Consider the following 18,638-nt stretch of genomic DNA (forward strand, 5'->3'; position numbering starts at 1 on the left):
CCAGCCCGACATCTGCAGCGACGGGACCCGCCATCTGCAAGTGCATACACACTTACCGATGCGGGCAGAGACGGTGGGGGCCATGCTGCATTCAGAAGCATGGCCCTCACAAACCACATAATTCGTTGGCCCTGCATGTAGGGCCAACGGAGGATGTCGCTGACGACCCGCGAGAGCACACATCGTCAGCGACATAGTGGGTACTGGATTGGGCGACATATCGCCTAGTGCAGTGTTGGCTAACCTTGACACTCCAGCTGTTATGGAACTACATAACCCAGCATGCACTGCTACAGTTTTGCTATTAGGGCATGCTAAAACTGTGGCAGGGCATGCTGGGATATATAGTTCCACAACAGCTGGAGTGTCAAGGTTAGCCAACACTGGCCTAGTGTGTGCCCAGCATAACCCAATACTTACTGTCGGGATGTCAGCGGTCGGGATTCTGATCGCTGGCATTCCGTCTGAAAGTGCAAGTGTAAGTGTGTGTGTGTGTATTATTAGATATATAAATATATCTAACAGCCTGTCGTAAATGCCCTAGGGGATAGTTAAATTAGCTGTTGATTAGGGCAGAAGTTCCTCTGACACTGAGCCAAAGCACTGCATGGTGTCCTCTTAATGATGTCACAAAATGTTTATCAGGAGCACAGCCAGTAATGGGCTGCTCCTTCTCTGCTCATGAATATTCATAAATGCCATTAGATATAAAAAAGATGAATACAGAAATAAACTAGGCAGCTGTAATTCACAGTAAATATGACAAATTTAGTTGTGTGTTGTCTGTCATGCGACAGGGTAGTCAGCTGCTATCTGCTTGTAGATATGGTCATATGCCAACAGCCCGAGCAGGACCCAAATGCTGCAGCTGCTGAGCCCGAGTGCTGGCCAGATTTGTCCAATTTGGCCACTTACATAAGTGATCAAATTGAAAATTAATTCTGTCATTTGGTACTCGGGCTGCATGAGTGGTTGGTTCTCCTTGTGACCAACTCTGTGATATTTGAAATTGTAGGAAATCTTGTTAAACTAAACAAGCCTCTGCTATTGTCATCATTATAGATTTAGTGGTTTCACAGTTTTCTTCTGTGGTTTTTCTGCTCAAGGAAACCTGGAGCACAGAAAATTGCTTCCACTAAGAAATAAAAATTATCAAATATCTTCAGCTCTTTGGAGTTTCTTTAGATTTTCACATATACAAAGAAACCATTAATAAAAAGCCTTGTGATTTAGTGACTGTGCAACCTGGCAGCAACATAATGGAGGACCTCATTCACCTGAGTGTGCGGAGAGGTGATGACCTTCATTGCTGAGGCTCTGTAAGTAGTTATGGCAGCGCTCCTTGTGTTCTTCCAGTGTGTTCTGCTGCTTGTAGCTACGACCGCAGTAGTTGCACTTGTAGGGCTTGCCGACTGTGGGGGAGGAGACTGGAAAAAATGAAAAACAGAGCCTGCCCATAAAATAGAGATAGGTCTCCAACTTTGTTTAGAGAGGGGAACACAGTACATGGAGGGAAAGGAATCTATGATGATTTTACTGGCTCCACATATACAAATAACCTGACAAAAGCTGGTTCCAAACAGTACCTACTAAATCTTCAACAGTTATAAATGAAGATGTAAAGGTCAATATGTAACCGGTTTCATGCCAGTAGTACTCAGGGATGAGAAACCCGGAATTTCCTAGTGAAAAACAGCCCTTGTTCTTTGTCCATTGGTGGATAAGTGTTTAAAAAGGGATGGGATTTGTCTAGGGTTAGACAACAGAGTTCAGCAATCTGAGACTGCTGTAATAACTTGTTCTTTTTGAAAGTCTAAAGCTGCGTACACACCTATAGAATTGTCTTGCCGTTCTTTTGATTACCGACCAACTCGTGCTACATCTTGTTTTATAGGAAGAAAACAGGTCACATTGAAGTTTTTATGTAAAGTTTAATTTTCATCAGATTCAATGGTACAATATCAGACAAAAAGTGTAGTATGTACACACTGTCCACCGTATTGTCCGATGCTTTTGCCCATACTCCTCTTTTCAGCAGATATCTTAAGACATAGGATTTTCCTGGATTGCAAGGTAGATTGTAAAGGTGTGTACACATGAATCAGCACTTTCAATGGGACATCCGAACATAAGTGTAATCGAAAGTAAAATTGCATAGAAAGTATGATGTTCAAGTGTGTACCTGGCTTAAGAGAGGGAGCTGTATACAAACACTGCTTAGAATGAACTTCACTTAATGATCATTTGATTTAGGCATATTTCAACTGACCGTGTATGCTAAGTGAGCCATGAATGCCCCTAAGGATATGTAAAAGCACTTTTTTTTTTAATCAATACATACTCAAAAACATTCTTAAATTACCCGCAATACAAAGATTAATAACAGTTTTAAATGATAGATTCTATTGGAATGCATCCCTAATTAGAGAAAATAGAGTGATTTCCTTGAACATAAAAAAAAGAAAAAAAGGGAGAATGTATTTTCTAAGGATTTTTTTTCTGCCAATCACAAACTCAAAAAAACAAAAATAAAATCATAGTAATTTAGCATGAATAACAAAGTAATCCCTGTTTCTAGAATTCACTTTGCTAAATAAATATGTTCTGAAATATCTAAAGTTTGCAAACAAGTAACAAATATGTTCAGTCATCCCACAGAGATGGATGCCAGCCACATACTGTATGATCCTGCTGCTCAGTCTCAGTGCCGAGTAACAAAATCAGTGTTCAATTTTGCAACACACTGAAGTGATCTGGCTGTTCCGTGCTATTTGTGCAGCCATCTGCCAAAGAGACCCAAACAGGCTATTATAGGGGTGTTCTGCAGTCATTCCCACTGCATTTACTAACATAATTATTGACTATCTTATCAATGTCAATTGAATTATTGTGCATAGAGGTCATGATTGTAGATATCACAGCATGTGTGGCTAGCAAGAACTGAACTACTCACAGTAATCACTTAAGGTTAGACTTATACAGTAGAGAATCTTAATTAACCAGATATTCGATTGTGTGGAAAGTAAACAATAAAAGCTTTCTATGCATAAAGTTGTTAAGCAAGGAATCAGTACTGTAAAATATCAATGTATAATCTTACAACCATTGTAAGACAGTTAAAAACATGATGGGTTGGTGAACACAATATATCAAGCACACTCACCAGCGTGGGTGCGCAGGTGACCTGTTAATGCATCTCGCCGGCGGCAAGCGTAGTTACAGAACGGGCACTTGAAAGGCTTCTCACCCGAGTGCAGTTTGATGTGCCGCAAGAGGTTCCCCTTCTGGGTAAAGGAGGCACCACACTGGTTACAGTGGAATGGCCGCTCACCTGAAACAGCATCAAACATAAAGTCCCCGCTGACTGCTGCAACACAACAGCAAGCTGGTTAGTATCTTATAGACACATGGGACCAAAGGCCCAGCTATGCTCTCCCTACGGACACTGATCTGTTCTACACTCCTCCTAATAACTAAATACTAGAAGACTTGTGTATCTACTCCACTTTGCCGTGAAGACAACAGGATTTTTGCTAAACAATCCAGATATTGTAATTGAGAAGTAGAGTGCTTAGTACTCCACTCTGTAAACAAGATACGGTCATTTCAGAATAATTTGTTTCCCTACATATAACTGCCAAAGCAAATTAAATTTGATGCTCACCATTCCATTTAGAATGTAAGCTCTTACGAGCAGGGCCCTCTACCCTCTTGTGCTTCTCCCTACTTTACTTTCATTTACTTTTTACTCACCACTAGGGCACCTAACACTTGGTTGCTTATGCTCGGCTGCTTGTGTGTATTATGGTTGCTAATGTAGCTATGTATATTATCCTTGTCCTGTATTGTATTGTTCAGTAAGTCACCTATTTGATTATTTACTTTGTAAGGCGCTGCGGAACACTTGTGACACAATATAAATAAATGATAATTGTGTCAGAAGAAGTTACTGTGCCTTTACATAGACAGCGATTTTCAATCTTGTATATATGCCGGTATCTTTTCATAATTTTTTTTTTATCACTTTATCTGTTAAATTGAATACAGAATCTATATAGCTATACATCTAGACTCTATATGCCAAGTGGCACTGAGCATCTTTTTCCCAAAAAAATGTGTGTAAGTCACATTGCGATATGACAAGGACACACCAGGAGACTGTGCCGATTAATCTGATACTTGTATATCTGTGTGCACCTGAGTCTGTAAATTAAGCATAACAGAACTTGGCATGGAAAAAGTGTTGCATATCAAATTAATCAGTATAGTCTCCTGGTGCGTCCTGGATGCATCTCATTGCAACTAAAGCACATTTTTTGGGGAAAAATATATGGAAAAAAGGTATGCTCGGCGGGACCTGACGCGCGAAGAGGGACGGTTTGGTGTGACTGCAGCAACAATGTATGAGGACATATATTGCAACATAGTGTCAGCATGGTTAGCATTGCTGCATCACAGTGCTAGGATCATGGGTTTGATTCCAGCCAGGCCCCTATATGTGTAGAATTTCTATGTTCTTACAGGGTTTCTTTGAGTTTTCTTTAGGCTGCTCCTGGTTCCTCCCACACAAGCAGCGGGTAGGTTACTTGGCTTCTGACAAAATGAATCCCAGTGTGCGTCTATGTGGTAGGGAATATAGATTGTAAACTCCACTGGAGCATGGACTGATGACATTAAATATTCTTTGTAAAGTGCTGCGTAATATGTATGTGCTAAATAAATATAACTAAATATTACTTAAACTTTACAGTAACTAGGGATTTGCGTTCCACAAAATATGTTACAAGTAACTAAATACAAACATTTCTGAGTAGCTAAATCTGACAATACAATTCAATTTATATTATATATAAATAATATTTTAAAAGTTACCCTTTAAGTGATATTCTTCTACTGTATATTCACTACTCAATGTACAAAGTATTTACATATAGATACCGTGCCACCTTTCCTGGCATGGTAACATATCTAGTGACACCGGTAGAGTGACTTGCACATCTTCTCAATCAATGCGGTAGAGTGGATAAATGCGTGTGGTGAGAGGACAGCCTCAGAGCCATCCTTCAGCCATACTTTTCCCTGAGCTCAGGCTCACCCGTGTGGCTTCTCTTGTGTACCATCAGCACATTAGGACCGATGCAGAGCATCCCACAAATGTCACACTTTAGCTTGCCATTGGGGAGGCGAATACCTCCTGGAGAATGTGGATCTTGTCCAGAACCATCACAGTACCCAAGTGGCTCTCCCAGAGAGTCATCAGGCATGGTCCCGTCTTCTTTCTCACTCAGCCTGTCTTCATGGTTAAAAAGACGACCAGACTCATCATCACTATACATTTCCACTTTGATGGAATTTGCTGTAGAAGTAATCAGATGGAGTGAAGTTGGTTAATTGATAACATGAAGTAGAACCACTGTTCGGAGAAACATTTTCTACAAAAACAAAAATTAACTTAAGGCAATTATCATACAACCATTAAAATACATAGTATTGGGATCAGAAATTTGCTTCAATGTTTCAGAATATCTATAAATGAACTGAACTCTGAATCACCAAAAATAATAGAGAGCAATTCATAGTAAGACTTAAATGAAGAGAAATGGAAAATTTCTACATAGAAAAAAATATAAATATAAACGGGACAAGTGGGCGCGTGTGGTGCACCATATCAGCCAAATTCATATGTAACTTACAGAAAATATTAGCGCTTATCTGAATTCACACCAGTAGCCCTTCAATTTACTCCTGGGTATAAAATACTGGAAAACCACTTGTGATACTTTCTTGAAACACTACAAAAAAAAAAGGCTTTACTAGTGTAATAAATTCTAAAAACCTTTATAATTTATCAAACAAACAATATCAGCAATTTCAGGCATTTCAAATAATACTGTACCCAGCCGGATTGACAGCAGAGTTCTAGTACTGGAGACTCTCCATAGTGGGTCGTCGGTAATACTAACAGCAAACAAACATGAAGAAGCGCGGGAGGCCATCCAAAGTGTTTTGTCATGTGGCTCAGTCATATTTGTTTGCAGTCTGTATAGTCTGCGACAGTTCTCTAATGTATCATTGTGTGCTGTAGTTCAGTGGAACTAAGGGGTCAAAGCCAAACCATGAAACACAACCCCAGACCATTATTCCTCCTTCACCAATTATTACAGTTGGTAGTAAGCATTAATTTATTAGTAAAATATACTTGTTTTAATATTGGATCCACAGATACTACAGCAGCATGTTGCTCAGTACTTACCACTTAGCGAGCGGCTTGGAGAGGAGTGTCGGCTATTTGGCGTGCTCACAGAGGGGCCAATCAATGCTTCTGAAAAATCCTTCTCCAGAGATGAATCTCCAGCTGCAGTGTCAAAAAACACCACAAGTTATGGGAGAAGTGACAGCCAGATATGACCTGACAATGTTAGAGGTTAGTAGGATATGTTTAGCCATGTCAGAAGTATACAAAGGTGAGTAATAAATGGAGTGCTCAGAGTTAAAGTGAGCCAGGTACATTTTTTGCCCATTTTGTAGTAACACTGCCTTGGTGCAGTGGAAACATCATATAAAATAAACATTGTACTAGGTTATTGGAGCAGAACAAACAATTAAAAGTCAGTCTTTAATTATTTATTCTTCAACTTTGAGATCAGTTTTCTAAAAATTGACTCTCATGAACGTGTTTCACTTTAACTCCGAATCCTCCAATTAGTTGGTGATGAGTGAAAATGTTAAGCACTCGTTCACATGGACAGTCTTTGGGTGGCGGTTCTAAAGAGGTTGGCACACTTGTCACCCACATTTGGGGAGGGAAAGTTATCACACCCTCTAAAGAGTGGATTAGTGATGAAATTGCCTGTAGCTACTAATCAGCTTTTATCTAGTTTATAGAATTTACTGGGAGATGATTGCTTGCTATGGGAAACCGCTCTACTCTTTAGAAGATCTAATGTATTTCCCCCAATATGCCGCACTTACAGAAGTCATAGAATCGACAATTTTGTTCACAGCCCCATAGGCCCTGAGTAATGTTAAAATGAAAGCATGGCCAATGATAAATTACGTGAGAGATTAAGGAATCATCCTGGGCTGATTAAAGTGACAGGGTGGGATTACCCTGGAATTGGTATGAATCACCGCAGGACCCAAGCTGAAATACAGACGCCGGAAGGCCGGCAGCTGAAGATCTCGACTGAGGTAAGTAACACCCCTTAGGGGTTCCTAACCCTAACCTCCCCCCCCTAGTGCCTAACCCAAACCTCCCCCAGGGGTGCCTGACTACATCCCCCTAGAAGCAAGTAGTACAAGCAACAGCCAATTATTGAATTTGATAGTGGCAGCAACTATTCCCTTCTACTTGGGATATCACCGTGGTGGTACCTGCAGGAGTTATTAGTAAGGACAGGCTACTAATCCCTAGAGCAGGGCAGCAAAGTAAGTAAGTGCACGCTATCAGTGTATATTTAGATCAATAGCTTTTATTTATTTTTTTATATTCATTTATTAAGCACAGGAGAAAAATTACAACTGAATAGAACTGTAGTACATCATTTAATTTTGATATACCAAAAAATTAACTGGTAACACACGTATACAAGTCAGCGAGAGAGAAAAAAACAAAAAAAAACAAAACTTGCATCAATTAGAAACAGACCCATGAAAAACAGGAAAAACGGTTGTGCTCAAAATAACCATGTCAGATCTTAGTTAGTAGCTTGTATCGAAGAAAAAAAAAAAAAAAAAAAAGGAAACATTAAAAAAAAGGGTGGGGGGGGCAATAGAAAGAAGGGGGAAAGGAGGGAAACGAGTCGGGGGGGAGAAAAGAGAAAAATATGAGTATAGCGGGGATTTGCTGAGAAGTATTAACTGAGACCTGGGAGGGGAACATTATGGTGAGAGTACCAGGGGGTCCAGACAGCTTGGAAATTCCGTATAGTATTATTCTGTAAACTAGTAATATATTCCATTTTTTAAATGAACCATATCCTATTAAGGAGTGGCTGGGGGTATTCGCCACTTTCCAATTGCTGGCAATCTGGTAGATCAATAGCTTTTAATGACAGGCTTTTAAACAGTGCTTCGAACAGCCTGAAGGTGGTACCATTTATTTTCAACAGTCAACATTTTGCCTGAAGCAATACAAAGTTACACGCATGCAAAATACAATTGGCTGATTTGCCAGTTCCCCCTTCAGTTGCTGATGACTTATTGCATCGCTTTCTGGCACAAGTCAGCACCATACAAATAGAATTATAAGGTCAAACATAGCGGAATCTGTATAAAGTACCAAAAAATTTTGTAATAATCCCATTTCTATGTTACAAGTATATAAATACCTTTATCCCAACATCACCTGCTCAGATGGCTGTTCTCGCAGCCTTTCTGCACACCTAGATAACTGCACCCACCCAAAAACACCAATGCATTCTGTCTTTGTGACCATTACTTCCAGCTAATAAGAGTACAGTATTTAACATTTAGGTTTGTCAAATAACTTTATGTATATTTGGTATGTATATATAATTCATATACATGTGGACATAAATAGAAGGAGATATATAAGGATAACAAATATTATTTAGAATGTATGCATGTTTTCTGTATAAGGGGTATTTCAGTCATTTCGAGCATTAGATTAAAAATTACTAAAGTACACAAAGAAAAAAATGTGGTATTCACTCCATATTTTTTAGTAGTGCGCCTCATAGTAACTACGGGGGAAATCATGGCAATTGCGTCTATATAACGTCTAGTGTGTCTTACCGTTTAAATGCTGTTACATATGCGTGCATAAATTAGCGATTGCGATCTCCTAGCATGAGAGCTTGCTGCGTGTCAGGAGAGCTGCTGTATTGGAGACAGGTCAGGGCTGCATGCCTGGTCGATGTGACTGATATTTACGCTGGTACGTGACGTCGGACGCAGATGAGAAGGCAGCAGTAGGCGTCCCTATACTCGGGTAAGCTTTGGAACTTTTACCATATTTTCACAGCTGCATTCCGTGCGAAATTGCAACTGTGATCGCATTAGCGGCCATCTCTGAATCAGCCAATTAGCTTGTGGTTTACAAATTGAGACATAGTACAGGAAATGTACCAACTGCATAAAGCCAAAAACGTAACAATGGAAGCCATATTTACATGCGAATGATCAATCCCATTAATTAAATATACCAGGAATATCAGACAGAAGTGCTCTGCTTACACATACCAGACATATAGGAGCGCGCATTGTAGTCCTCAATTTCCATTTTCGACTGGATTCTCTGAAACATAAAAGGGGCAATTATTAGCCGCTTGGCATATTCTTATACACAAGCCACAAACATATAATTATTATAATGGACACAGCAGAGACCATGTCTCTTAAAAGTAATAGAACGAAGGACAGTGTGAGACACAGGTGTATGTTCAATTGTGGGATATATGACAATCATTCCTTGCATTTATTATAGAAATGGAAAAAACAGAACAGCATTCAGAGCGTCCACAATGTAATTGCCATGGTGCGACAGAGGAACAGTGTCCCCATCACCTTTCATGCTGTGCTGGCTGACTCAGCGTATACTCCCTTTATAACACTGCGGCTTCCTGGTCAGAAAGTCAAGATGTTATAAGATGCTGACACTGTCTATACAAAAACTGTAGTGAACAGACAGCAGACAAATTGAAATAAGGATTATTAATCCCTCTGCTGAATGGAGAGTCTTTTTGTAAATGGATCTAATAGTGATCAAGTTATTGGTAAGCCACTAGTTGATGCTATAAATAAAATAGATCCATATTAGCTACTCTTTGCACACAGGTTTATACTTAAAAGAGCAAGTAAAGACATTACTGCGTACTAATATATACCAAAGGTTGTTTAGAACCTGGTTATACAACATAGATGACAATAGTGATTGTGTTTACACTTATTATTACTGAGCAGTCATTATGTGATTTACAGGTTTTTGGACCTGCTCTGCAAAAATACTATGTGGATTGGTAGAGCCCATACACAAAGGCAGAGCCAATAATGCCAAAGCAGGTTTTGAACACTTATGCCATGCAGTGGGTGTTGGATCAATGGGAAAGTATTTGTATGGTTACAACACATTAGTTAAATAATTCGTATATGTACTGCAGAATAGCGTTTACTGTAGGTCCGATGCCAGACCTAGAGAAAGGGCACATCAGCACGCGTTGAAGGCGTCCGCGTGCCCAAAAAGGGGGTGTGACCACTCTTGGGGGCATGCCTGGCACTTACAGACATGCCGGACTGCCCCCAAGCACTGCTAACAGTGTGAATGGACGCTGGGCGCATGCGCCCGGCATCCATTCCCCAGCGGTGATCGCTACACTGTGACCTGCGGGTGGGGACAGCACCCACAGGCTGTTCCAGAATGTGTTGTGCCGGAGGGCAGTGTGCTTTTTGCCCTTTAGAAATAGGGCAGGGCACAGCGCCCCCACTAAAACAGCCTAGTGGGAACGCTACAGAACATAGTAACATAGCATGACACCCAACAGTGCAAAACACACTTTGGGGCTTGTGTAGTAGGGTGCAACTTGCAGCCGCTGCGGGAACTCCTGCGAGTCTTCTCGTATTTTTAAAACGGCAATTACTTTCAAAAAAGGCAAAACTAAGCTGGTTTTGCCATTAAAATGATTGCCAGTTTAAAAATACGGGAAGGCTCGCAGGAGTTCCCGCAGCGGCTGCAAGTCGCACCCTAATTGTCTAGCAGTATCTACAGTATGTTACTGGGCAATGACAAGAGCAATACACAATTTGTCAGTATCCGGCATGTTATGCTCAGTTTCTAGTATAACACAGCAAAGCTCAATCTGATGCATAGGAGAAGTCTGGTCATTGTGCAAATGGACGAAACGAGTTGAGGAGAGATGGTGATTGTGTACCATCCTCTGCTATATGGTGACTGCAACCTGATAAGCCGTTTACACTGTTCTTAAATATAGGTTTTAGATATTATTTAATTAAAATGTGCGTTTATCATACTTCTCATTGATACCATCTACTCCTTGTGTTTCCCACAAACCTATTTGAGTGATACTGTGGATTCCAGGACAGAAACAGGATTTGTCCTCTGGGTACGAACATATGTACTTTATGAATTTTGGTTGTGGAGTATGTTATTTTTTTGCACAAGCACATTGCACTTTGTGAGCTTTTGAGCACAGGTGCACGTTTACTGGCAAACACTTGATTAGTATTTATTTGCACATGTGTGTATTTTTCTGACGATGGAGTTTTTTTTACTGTATAAGGAAATATTTATTGATACACTTTCTTGTATGAATATTTTTTCTATATCATTATTTGATCACTGAGATTCATTGGAAAGAAAGAAACCGAGGTGAAATTTGCATATATATATATATATATATATATATATATATATATATATATATATATATATATATATATTTTATATGCATCTCATAACAACCTGCACCATGTCACCAGTCTACTGTATCTCATAACAGCCTGCTGTTTCTCACTACTGCATATTTCACCACAGCCCCTTGCATCTCACCAGAGGCCCCTGCTTCTTACCACAACCCACTGCATCTCACCACAACTCCCTGCTTCTAACTCCCGCCCCCTTCATCTCACCAGTGTCAACAAAACCACCCCTGCTGCTTTCCTTCAGCCGGCTGGGGTCCGGCCACTGGAATGTGCAGGGTAGGCCAGGAGGATTTGTATTGCAGCTACCGTAAGCATCAGCAGCAGCATGTACCTGGGGCTGGGGCACCTGTGCATATTTCTGCAGCCTCCATGCGCACCCCTCCCCACCTGCCAAACATGGCAATGAGCAATGTCCTCTTTGCACAATGTACCCTGTATGTCCTGGGTTTCCTGTTCAGCTTCCTTGCCACGGTGCCCCTGTCCGAGCGTTGACTTCCATGGGAGGTGCCTCCTGTTCTCCGAGGGTGTGTGGCTGAGCCGGAACATCAAGATGGAGAGGAAGCACTACACTGGAGGAGTGGTGGCCGGAGTCCTCCTGTGGGTTCAGCGCAGGATCCGATGAGGTCTAACCATCAATGTTTTTGTTACGATTGTAGCGTTTTTACCATTTAATGGTGGCAGTCCAATGTTTGCCACCATCAAATGAAAATCATATGATGGTGTTCCAATGTTTGTTTTGTATTTTTAATTCCGGATATGCACTTTCCTGACTACAATGTCGGCATCAGCGCAAGTTCATGGGTTACTTAGAGGCTGTCTTTCACTCTGTCTGCCTCAGGCATGACCCTGCTCATTCCCTGACTCCCTCCACTCTCTAGGCTGCTGTTATGCAACAGAGCACATTGCTAACTCTGATTGGCTCTCACGGTCTTAGAGAGCAGATCAGAGCACAGCTCTCATCCCTTGAGCAACAAGCAGCCAGTCACTCGCTCACACATGACAATACTGTTTCAGCACCATGGCAGTTCCTATATAGAATCTTGGTGCAAGATTTTTTTTATATATACAGTGCCTTGCAAAGTATTCACCCCCCTTTGCATTTTTCATGTTTTGTTGCCGCACAACTTGGAATTAAAATGAATAGTTTGAAGGTGTGCATCATTTCATTCACAGAACATGACTACACCTGTGAAGTTGTGTTTTTTTTATATTATGAATCAAACAACATTTAGGACAACATAACAGAAAACTTCAGCGTGCATAACTATTCACCCCCCCATAAAGTCAGTACTTTGTCGAGCCACCTTTTGCAGCAATTACAGCTGCAAGTCACTTTGGATAAGTCTCTATGAGCTTGCCACATCTTGCCCCTGGGATTTTTGCCCATTCCTCAAGGCAAAACTGCTCCAGGTCCTTCATGTTGGATGGTTTCCGCTTGTGAATAGCAATCTTCAAGTCTGACCACAGATTCTCAATTGGATTGACATCTGGGTTTTGACTAGGCCATTCCAACACATTTAAATGTTTCCCCTTAAACCAGTCGAGTGTTGCTTTAGCAGTATGCTTCGGGTCATTGTCCTGCTGGAAGGTGAACCTCCATCCCAGTCTCAAATCACAGGCAGACTGAAACAGGTTTTGCTCAAGAATATCCCTGTATATAGCACCATCCATCTTTCCCTCGACTCGAATCAGTTTCCCAGTCCCTGCTGCTGAAAAACATCCCCACAGCATGATGCTGCCACCACCATGTTTCACTGTGGGGATGGTGTTCTTGGGGTGATGGGATGTGTTGGGTTTGCGCCAGACATAGCGTTTTCCTTGGTGGCCGAAAAGTTAAATTTTAGAGCATCTGACCAGAGCACCTTCCTCCATACATTTGGGGAGTCGCTCACATGCCTTTTGGCAAAGACAAAATCGTGTCTTCTAGAGCCCAGCTATGGAGTGTACGGCTTATTGTGGTCACATGCACAGATACACCAGTCTCTGATGTGGAAATCTGCAGCTCCTTCAGGGTTACCTTTGGTCTCTGTGCTGCCTCTCTGATTAATGCCCTCCTTGCCTAGTCTGTGAATCTTGGTGGGCGGCCCTTTTTGGTAGTATTTTAAAACTGGCTTATTTGTAATATAAATATTTTGCTTTAGACAAATTATCACTCAAACGCCATTTTGTTACAGTTGTCATAGAAATTTGTGTTTACATATGTTTAATCAGTCCTCACGTGAAACACATTAACTAGGGTAATGGTTCTAGGCTGTTGATACACTGTAATCATGTGGCTGTTATAACCTCTGCATTAGTGACAAACATTCAAATTTGAACCTCACAGAACAAAAAGTTATCATACATTCACATTATTTCACAGTCTTCATTATTAACCATGAAATGATTTAGTTTAAAGCCTTATGGTGTGTACATATGGAGCAATTTAAATGAGCGATTTGAACGATATCGATGACCCTACAATCTCACCAACGACCTGCGATGCCCGGGCATGTATGGTCGATATCGATAATCGCCCGTGCATGCAGGTCAACTTGCTCAATATCGAGCAAGTTACTATAGGGACTCGCGATCGTTGATGGCGGGTTGTTATAGTCGTTGGTATGTACATGGTGTGCTGGATGATCGATAGTCCAGCACACCCGGGAGATCGAACAATGATATCGTTATCGTTGTCGATTGTCCCATAAGTATGCCCCATTAGAAGTCTGACCAAACATCTTAAACCAGATGGTACAGAACCACAACTTATGTAAAACTAAGAAAAACACAAGCTAATAAAATGTTTCCATACAAAATTCACCATCATGAAGGGTCAGAAGCTACAGCAATTATAAAATATTAATATGGTTCACAGCGAAAATCATGGCATAGCTGTAGGACATTCACGGTTTATTACTGGATAACTGCAACCTGGAGTGCTTCTTTTTCCTAAATTCAAAGACTCACAATGACGAACGACAACGTTATTTATATACTTGTATCCCAATAGTACTCAAAGTGCTTTACAAAATCTTTTATATAAAAGCCATTAACCATAAAGTACAAAATTAATTAATTTCTTCTACTCAGTGATGATTTCATAAACACAGGACCAGATTTAGACCAGCTCGCTAGGATGCGTTCGCTCGTAGCCAGCCGATGTTTGCATTGTGCGCATGCGTACGCATCGCAGGAACTACTGCAAGAGATCGGGAAGCGTTCGCTTGCTGCGCATAGACTGCCCAGCAGAGAGTGACAGGGGAAGCAGTTTGTGGGTGGTGACAGGGGCTGGCCATTAAAAAAGGGGGAGTGGAGGTGCAAACCCAGGCGTGTCTGAGCATCTCAACGCCGTTTCAGAGGCATGCATAATTAAGAGGCAGCATCATAGTACACGTCACCTGGTTGGATTTTACACTGAAGTGCTCGCAGTAGGGTATGGTCAACCACAAGCGCTGCAATAGCATCCGATGTTACCCTATTTACCGATGGTTGCATACACTTCCTGGAGAACACGTGCGCAAGTGGCAGGCTGGTGGGCGTCTGCATACACATTGCAATCGCACACCAAAACATAGTGAGCGTGCTAATGTCTTGCTGTGCGATCGCCTGCCTTCCCAAATTTGATTACGCATCGTGCGAGCGAACGCAATATAGCGAGCGGGTCAGAATGAGGTCTACAATTCCCGCAGCCCATATGAAGAGCATAGCTACATTCATGAGGGGAGGAATCCCAAGGGCAGTGTGGGGAAAGACTCAAGTAATGTTAAGCTGTTTTATGTAGTGTCTCCACTGGGAGAATAATCAAAAATCTTCTGCAATCTAATAGAATCTATAGAAGCCTGGAAAAGCAAAGTTTAGAGAAGACACTGAGTAGCTCTCAGCCAGACCTCCACAGTTGTACCAGGTGAGATTGTTGATTTACAGCGCCTTGCAAAAGTATTCACCCCCGTTTGGCTTTTTGCCTTTTTTGTTACATTACAACCTGTAATTTATTTTTTTAATCTGAATTTTATGTAATGGATCTGCACAAAATAGTCTAATTTGGTGAAGTGAAATGAGAAAAATATATATAAAAAAAAGAATCTTTATCAATAAATATCTGAAAATTGGCATGTGCATATGTAATCGCACCCTGTGCTATGAAGCCCCTCAAAAGTTCTGGTGCAACCAATTACCTTCAGAAGTCACAATTAGTGAAATGATGTCCACCTGTGTGAAATCTAAGTGTCACATGATCTGTCAGTATAAACACACCTTTTCTGAAAGGCCCCAGAGGCTGCAACACCACTAAGCAAGAGGCATCACACCATGAAGACCAAGGAGCCCTCCAAACAAGTCAGGGACAAAGTTGGGTATAAAAAAAAAATATCCAAATCTTTGATGATCTCCCGAAGCACCATCAAATCCATCATCATCAAATGGAAAGAACATGGTACCACACAACAAACCTACCAAGAGAGGGCCACCCACCAAAACTCACAGACTGGGCAAGGAGGGCATTAATCAGAGAGGCAGCATAGAGACCAAAGGTAACCCTGAAGGAGCTGCAGAGTTCCACAGCATAGACTGGTGTATCTGTGCATGTGACCACAATAAGCCGTACACTCCATAGAGCTGGGCTTTATGGAAGAGTGGCCAGAAAAAAGCCATTACTTAGTGATAAAATTAAGAAGACACGATTTGAGTTTGCCAAAAAGGCATGTGGGCAACTCCCCAAATGTATAGAGGAAGGTGCTCTGGTCAGATGCACTAAAATGTAACTTTTCGGCCACCAAGGAAAACGCTATATCTGGCGCAAACCCAACACATCCCATCACCCCAAGAACACCATTCCCACAGTGAAACATGGTGGTGGCATGATAGGAAACAGAGAGTTGTAGTAAATGGAGTGTATTCACAGGAGGGAAAGGTAACCAGTGGAGTACCCCAGGGATCAGTACTTGGGCCATTGCTTTTTAATATCTATGTTGGTGATATTGCAAATAATATTAAAAGGGAAAGTATGCCTTTTTGCAGATTACACAAAAGTATGTAACAGGGTAGACACACCAGGAGGGGTAAAACAAATGACTGAGTATCTCGGTAGACTAGAGGAATGGGCAAGAACATGGCAACTACAGTTTAATGTAAAAAAATGCAAAATCATGCACTTGGGTCCCAATAACCTAAAGGTAAAATATAGTATCAAGGACTCTATATTGGAAAATACAAAGGAGGAAAGGGATTTAGAAGTTACCATTTCAGAAAACTTGAAGGCAGGCAAGCAATGCACCAAAGCAATGAAGAAGGCAAGTCAGATGCTTGGTTGCATAGGGAGAGGAATCAGTAGCAGGAAAAAAGAAGTGATAATGCCACTGTATAGGTCCTTGGTACGGCCTCATCTAGAATACTGTGTTCAGTTCTGGAGGCCATGGGCCTGATTCAGAGCCACTCGTAAGTGGCAGCTCGTTCGCTCCGAGCGATGTTTGCCCAACTGCGCATGCGTACGGATCGTTATACGCATGCGCGAACCAGTCAGTGCGGCCGAAATTCATGTGCTCGCAAAATAGCGAATGCCTGCTAATTTGAGTGACAGAATGAGGCGTATGTGGGTGGTAACAGGGGAAGGTGCTTGAAAACGGGGAGTGGAAATCCGATCGCAGGCGTGCTTAAAGGTCAAAACGGGCGTTTTATGGGTGTGCATATTTAAAACAGCAGCGTCATTGACCACGTCACTGGGTTATTTTATAGCCAGAACTGCTCGCAAAATTGTGGTAGCAAAAACCAACCACAAGAATAGCGAGCAGCTCATACCCTGTTCGATGTACTCTATTAATCTAATAAATAGCAGACATGACGTAGGATGCGAGCGGCCAGGGGGCGTAGTTTCCCAAAAAACGACCGCAAGTTTTGTTCGCTCGTTCAGACCTAGAGGCGTGAACAGACCGCAAACAGCGAACGGTTCATTTGAATAGCCACCCCTATTTTCTGGACGAGCGAGCGCAAATAGCGACCGGCTCTGAATCAGGCCCCATATCTCCAGAAGGATATAGACACATTAGAGACGGTACAAAGGGGGGCAACTAAAATGGTGCATGGCCTACAGCACAGAACTTACCTAGAAAGACTAAAAGATCTTAATATGTATAGTTTGGAACAGAGAAGGGAAAGGGGGGACATGATAAAACATTTCGTGTATTTGAAAGTTTCTAAAAAGGGACAGGAGGGAAGCATTCTTCAAAGGAAGAGATGTACAAGAACACGAGGACATGCACTGAGGGTCTCATTCAGATCTGTTCGCGAGGGCAGGACGCTCGCAAGCGGGTCGATGGTCCCCAAATGCGCATGCGCACGACGGAGGGAGCTCCGTCGTGCGCATGCGCGAGACCCGGCTAGCGACAGCCAAGCCGTAGCTCCGGGTCTCGCACCAAAGGGGGCGTGCTGTCGATGGTGATTGACAGCACGCCCCCTTTGGTAGGCGTGCCGGGGGCATGGCTGCCATCTGGGTCTGGCCCCACTGACATCACTAGTGATGTCAGTGGGAGTGATTTTGGCTCTGATAGAGCCAAAATCACTCCAGGGCTTGCGGTCACCGAGACCCTACCGAAGGGTCTCGTCGCAAGCCCGATGGTCGCGATGGTCTTGACCATCGCGACCATCATCATGGACGCTCGCATAAGCTATGCGAGCGTCCAAGAGGCCGCTCCAAGTTGAGGTAGGAGGGCCCTGATTCAGAGCGAGCGCTCTGGTCAGAGCGTCCGGCTCTGAATCAGGCCCTGAAACTGGAGGTAGGCTCAGAGGAAATCTGAGAAAAAATGACTTCACAGAAAGGGTAGTGGATAAGTGGAATAGCCTCCCATCAGAGGTGGTTGGAGCTAAAATAGTGGAACAATTTAAACACGCTTGGGATAGACATAAGAATATCCTTGAGAGACTTAAGGAGTAAATAGAGTTGAAGTTGCCCAAAGGATACATGAAAAGGGGCAGACTAGATGGGCCAAGTGGTTCTTATCTGCCGTCAAATTCTATGTTTCAAATTCTATGTTTCTAAGCTGTGGGGATGTTTTTCAGCAGCAGGGACTGGGAAACTGATTCGAGTCGAGGGAAAGATGGATGGTGCTAAATACAGGGATATTCTTGAGCAAAACCTCTTTCAGTCTGCTTGTGATTTGAGACTGGGACGTAGGTTCATCTTCCAGCAGGACAATTACCCGAAGCATGCTGCTAAAGCAACACTCGAGTGGTTTAAAGGGGAAAGATTTTAATGTGGAGCAGTT

General features: G+C 42.2%; 1 protein-coding gene across 9 annotated transcripts in view; it reads right to left on the reverse strand.

Annotated features, from left to right (window-relative positions):
• Nucleotides 1–18,638, reverse strand: part of IKZF4 (IKAROS family zinc finger 4) — a 58,005-nt gene that overhangs the window by 21,520 nt on the left and 17,847 nt on the right. For 3 of the 9 annotated variants that reach the window (XM_088473065.1, XM_088473067.1, XM_088473061.1), the window contains 5 exons: nucleotides 9,205–9,259; nucleotides 6,254–6,355; nucleotides 5,096–5,356; nucleotides 3,164–3,367; nucleotides 1,278–1,427 (listed from right to left, as the gene is read on the reverse strand). In XM_088473065.1, the coding sequence (XP_088329191.1) occupies nucleotides 1,278–1,427; nucleotides 3,164–3,367; nucleotides 5,096–5,356; nucleotides 6,254–6,355; nucleotides 9,205–9,244 (757 nt within the window). In that variant the 5' untranslated portion in view covers nucleotides 9,245–9,259. Of the gene's footprint in view, nucleotides 1–1,277; nucleotides 1,428–3,163; nucleotides 3,368–5,095; nucleotides 5,357–5,693; nucleotides 5,793–6,253; nucleotides 6,356–9,204; nucleotides 9,260–18,638 lie in introns of those variants that run through there. The other 6 variants (XM_088473069.1, XM_088473064.1, XM_088473068.1 and 3 more) reach the window with 4 other exon arrangements.

The sequence above is a fragment of the Taudactylus pleione genome, unplaced genomic scaffold (assembly GCF_031769625.1).
Source record: "Taudactylus pleione unplaced genomic scaffold, aTauple2 ptg000130l, whole genome shotgun sequence".
Classification (NCBI taxonomy): Eukaryota; Metazoa; Chordata; class Amphibia; order Anura; family Myobatrachidae; genus Taudactylus; species Taudactylus pleione.